General features: G+C 48.4%; 1 protein-coding gene across 1 annotated transcript; it reads right to left on the reverse strand.

The window, feature by feature from the left end:
• Positions 1-1,036: 1,036 nt before the first annotated feature.
• On the reverse strand, positions 1,037-2,288 carry LOC104446338 (phospholipase A(1) DAD1, chloroplastic). The gene is given in 3 exon segments (XM_010060199.2): positions 1,037-1,239; positions 1,242-2,174; positions 2,177-2,288. Coding segments are annotated over 3 exon segments (1,185 nt in total). The 5' UTR covers positions 2,226-2,288.
• Between the last annotated feature and the right edge of the window lie 2,091 nt (positions 2,289-4,379).

Genomic DNA, 4,379 nt, shown 5'->3' on the forward strand with positions numbered 1-4,379 from the left:
GCACATGATCCGTCAGCTACGCAAAAAAGTACAATCTGTTATGTTTTTATTAGGGGTGGTTGAACGAGACATTGTACATATTTGCATTAGGTATTGCGAGTCATCACCTCGGCCACCACCGCCCCGGATATTTGGTTTGACCTTTGCTTTTAATTTTTGATGTGATTTCTTGAGCAATGCTAGGACTAACAAATTATTTCATGCGGATTCTTTATTTTAATAAATGTTGTGACCCAAGGGAAATTATGGGTGACTTCGTTTCCCACGTAGCGAACAAGATGTTGCACTAGCAGTACATATAGCATTTAAACATATATGGAAGCACCTCAAGCCTTAGAATCATATAAATACCAACTTCCAACGCCTCAAACCTTAAATACGCGCGAAATCGAAGAGAAGCACTTTCTAGTTTGGTTTAAAATTGATTTAATGCAAGGTTGGTCCTTTTCTCTATAAGAATGCCAGCTTATTCGATAAAAGCTGCGCTAGTATTTTCCTTTTTTGACTTCTCTTATGTAACGATTTTAAAGGCACATCACCCTAGAAAAGGAAACTCCATTACCATCTATACGCTTCTTCTCAGGTCGCCCTGGTAAAAGTTTACTAAACCGATCGACAAAGTCTATTTCATATGCTTTTCGAGGGTTTCCCCAAAAATAACCCTCCTCGATGTTGTAAAGCAAGCGAATTATCAAGTAACATATACACGTTATCGAATTTTTGGAAAACTACCATTTTGGCCGGTGCTTTGCATTACTGCATTTAGGTTTCTGGATAATAGATATTAGAGAAACTTGAAGTCCGTATATTTAAATTCGACATATATATTTTTCTTGAAATAACGATATAAAAAACTAATTAAATTCTATTTTCAGATATTTACATTTAGGTTGACTTAAAAAAGGGAGCCGGACAAGCAATGTGGAATCATCCACTGGTCCGTGCAATCACCAACTATGGAAATCCAATGTGATTTTCCATTTCGGGGCACGATCCTTAGATATTGCCGATCCACGCCTTTCCCCCGGGGCGCCGCCTATTTACAAACCCAGCCATCGCCGGCCCGCCCTTCGCCGGAGAAGCCGTCGGACTCACGATCACGCCCCAACTTTCTCCGCCCGAGAGCGGCGGCCGCCGAGACCCTCTCCGCGGTGGCTCGGAACGGGCAGTTCGAGCTGACGAAGCCGTTCACCAGGTGCAGGTAGGTCTTGAGGTCGTGACACGTGGCGACGTTGATCCGCTGAGGTAGGGGGAGTCCCTGCTGCTGAGCCGGAGCTCCATCCCCACCTCGGCGTACACCCACTGTGTGTCCGCCACGCGCCGCTGGATCCAGCTCAGCAGGCCCACCACGGGGACGTCCTGGTCGCTCGACACGTCGTCGCCGGCGGCCCCGTCGATGACGAACCCGGGCACTTTGGTTATCAGGTCATCCGAGTTGACGATGCGCAGGACCTTGGTCCCTTGCTCCTCGAGGCAGCACCGGAAGCTCTGGTTCCCCACCCGCGGGCCGCCGAAGGAGATGACGGTGACGAGCGGCGCCGCCTGCCCGAAGGCCGTCTTCACGTCGTACGCGGTGAGCGTCGCCAGGGCCGCGCCCAGGCTGTGGCCGGTGATGGTCAGGCTGAGCGGCTCGTCGCCGTAGGTCCGCAGGAGCCGCGCGATCTCCTCGCGCACCATCTCCTGCAGGCTCGGGCATGTCGCGGCGCGGGACGTGTACAAGCTCAGGAACCCGCTCTGCACCATGGGCGCGTCCACCGGCGGGCACGCGCCCGCGTCGGCGGGGCCCGACGCGGGGACGTGGGAAAGCGTGGCGCGCAGGTTCTCGAGCCACTCGAGGCACGTCGCCGTCCCCCGGTAGGCGATCATAATGTCCCTCCGCCCCAGCCGGGCGATCTCGTCCTTGTCCTGGCACACCGCGACGTACCCGATCCAGCTCGACCGAGTGGACATCCAGCCGGGCGCCCGCTCCGCCCAGCGCGGTAGCTGAATCCCGGAGCTCGCCGTCAGGTTCCGGGTTATGCGGTACCCGGTGCCTGGCAACCCACACCGCTCGAACAGCGAGCTCTTGGAGAAGCGGCGCGTGGCGTAGGTGGGAGAGGAAGGGTCGAAGTCGAAGGCCTGGTACGCGGCGTCGACGAAGCCGCCGTACCGGAGGATCTCGCACCGCAGGTTTCGTCGAGCGGGTCGAGGAGGCCGTCCCAGTTCCGGACGCCCTGGTACTCCATCCACCTGTTCCCCAGCCTCGAGGGCCGGGGCACGGGAGTGGCCTGGTCCAGCACGGGGTCGAGGAAGTGGGAGGAGATCTTGGTTGCCTGGAAATGGTGGGAATCCGATTTCAGGCTCTTGACGGGCAAATCCGTGGCGGGTTGGGCGAGGGTGCAGCACCGAGGGGCCGGTGCTGCTCCGGAAGGTTGGCCACGGTGCATGGCCGCAGCGGCCGCATGGATAGCTTCATCGCCATGGGCCAAACGCGCTCTATCGATGCCGCCTCGACGGGGAAATGGAGGATCGAGGATGGAGCTATATCGGCAGCTTTGCCTCCTGCTTTAGCGGAGGTAAAGTGGCGGAGACTGAGAAGAGAGACTTTGGCAAGTTTCTTGTTCGAGAGGACATGCAACGCGGATTTATATAGGCGGGAAAAGATCGAGAGAGAGAGAGAGGAGAGGGGGAGAGAGGGGGAAAGGGAGAGAGGGAAACAGAGTGTCTGGTGCAAAAAGGTCGGGGGTTCGGGACTGATTAGTGGGAGAGAAAAGAGAGATTTCTTTTTTTTTTTTTCTAACGAACCGAATAGACCTGTGAAATGTCAAATCAATAAGTAAATCTTAACGTTCTATCATATGATATTATAAATTATCTATTTAACGAATTTTCTCATTTAACATCTCATTATATGAAATTATTGATAAATAAAATCAATGAATTTTTTGTTTCTCACATAGGAATCGATATAGATTTTTCATATATATAATATAAGATTGATTTGCTCGAAATTTTTTCCCCTTTCTTGAGTGCGTACGCCACTCGGTGTAATGATGTTACGGGCACTGTCATCTGCATACGTCCATGACTTCCTGGAGAAGAGAGAGAGAGAGAGAGGGAGAGGCAACTTTTGAGCTTTGATGCGAGACTATTCCGACCAAACAAGAGAGAGGGAGAGCACAGAAGTAACGGTAACGTCCGGTACTATACGGTTCAGACAAGGCGTCCACGTTGCAACGAGAAAAACCGCTCTTGGGTCCACGTGGACAAAAGAAAACCCTAAACAACACGATTTATCCCAACCAGAGCTCGATTCATGGGACGCAATGTTTGGTACGTAAATATTATCGAAAGATGTGCGCGATTATAATTTTCTTTTGCCCGTGCACCGACGGTCCTAACCTGCCCGCGAATCGCCAAGCTCATAATCAGAGTCTGCATGCCCCGCTTTCTCATGCTAGACAAACTAAATGGTATTATTGCTACTAATAGAATCGACCGCGTACTCGAGAGTACATTTTTTTCCCTCTCAGTTCTAGTTCCTTCTTTACGTCACGTTATTATATGAAGGAAATGAGGCACGAAAGATGGAGGAAAACCAGAGATGCAAAAGGAGACTTTTCTTTTTGCTTATAGTTTAAAATTCGAAGTGAATGCATAGGAAATCGGAAGGCTCTAGAACACCTCTGTTCCTTTCGGGTAAAAAGAGTGGCTGGGAAGTGAGAAAGTTTGTGTTTATAAGAGCATTTATGTTCACTTATAAGAAGTCAAAAAAGTGTTTCTTGGCTTTTCCCAAAATAATATATTAATATATATTTTTACCTTAAAGGATCATGAGAAAGTTCTCCGCGACTTTAGAGGGAGTGTTACCAGCTATTATCTTCTTATATCCATAAAAGAATTTTGAGATAATAAACATTATTTATGTGCCATTTAGTGTCCTGATCCGACATGATTGGTCTAAGCATCAGGGATCTCGACCAGTCATAAATCGGAGGCATATGTTCAAATTCATCAACTTTGTGCAAAGTTTTAGATCGAGCCCATGTGCACGAGCTGAAAGACACAGACTTGATCAGTTCATGAGAATGTGGGATAATTCATTTGCTCCATATAGCATGTTTTTGCACTCATATCCCTGGATTTTAGGGAAAAAAGACATTTGCTAGACTTGGGTCCAAGTTGATTTTAGCTATACTACTCTGAGTGTCCTATCTAAGATCATAAAATATTTTCCAGGCAATTATCTTTGAATCATTTTAGGGGAAATATGGCTAAAAAATTAGAAACAAAGGTATTTTTAAAAAATAATTAGAAGGAAATAGAATTTGGTCGTGGACCAATCAATAATTATATGTTCATTTGAATTTAAATGTTGTATCAGATTTCAAAAGCTTAAA

Source organism: Eucalyptus grandis, chromosome 5 (genome assembly GCF_016545825.1).
Source record: "Eucalyptus grandis isolate ANBG69807.140 chromosome 5, ASM1654582v1, whole genome shotgun sequence".
Classification (NCBI taxonomy): domain Eukaryota; kingdom Viridiplantae; phylum Streptophyta; class Magnoliopsida; order Myrtales; family Myrtaceae; genus Eucalyptus; species Eucalyptus grandis.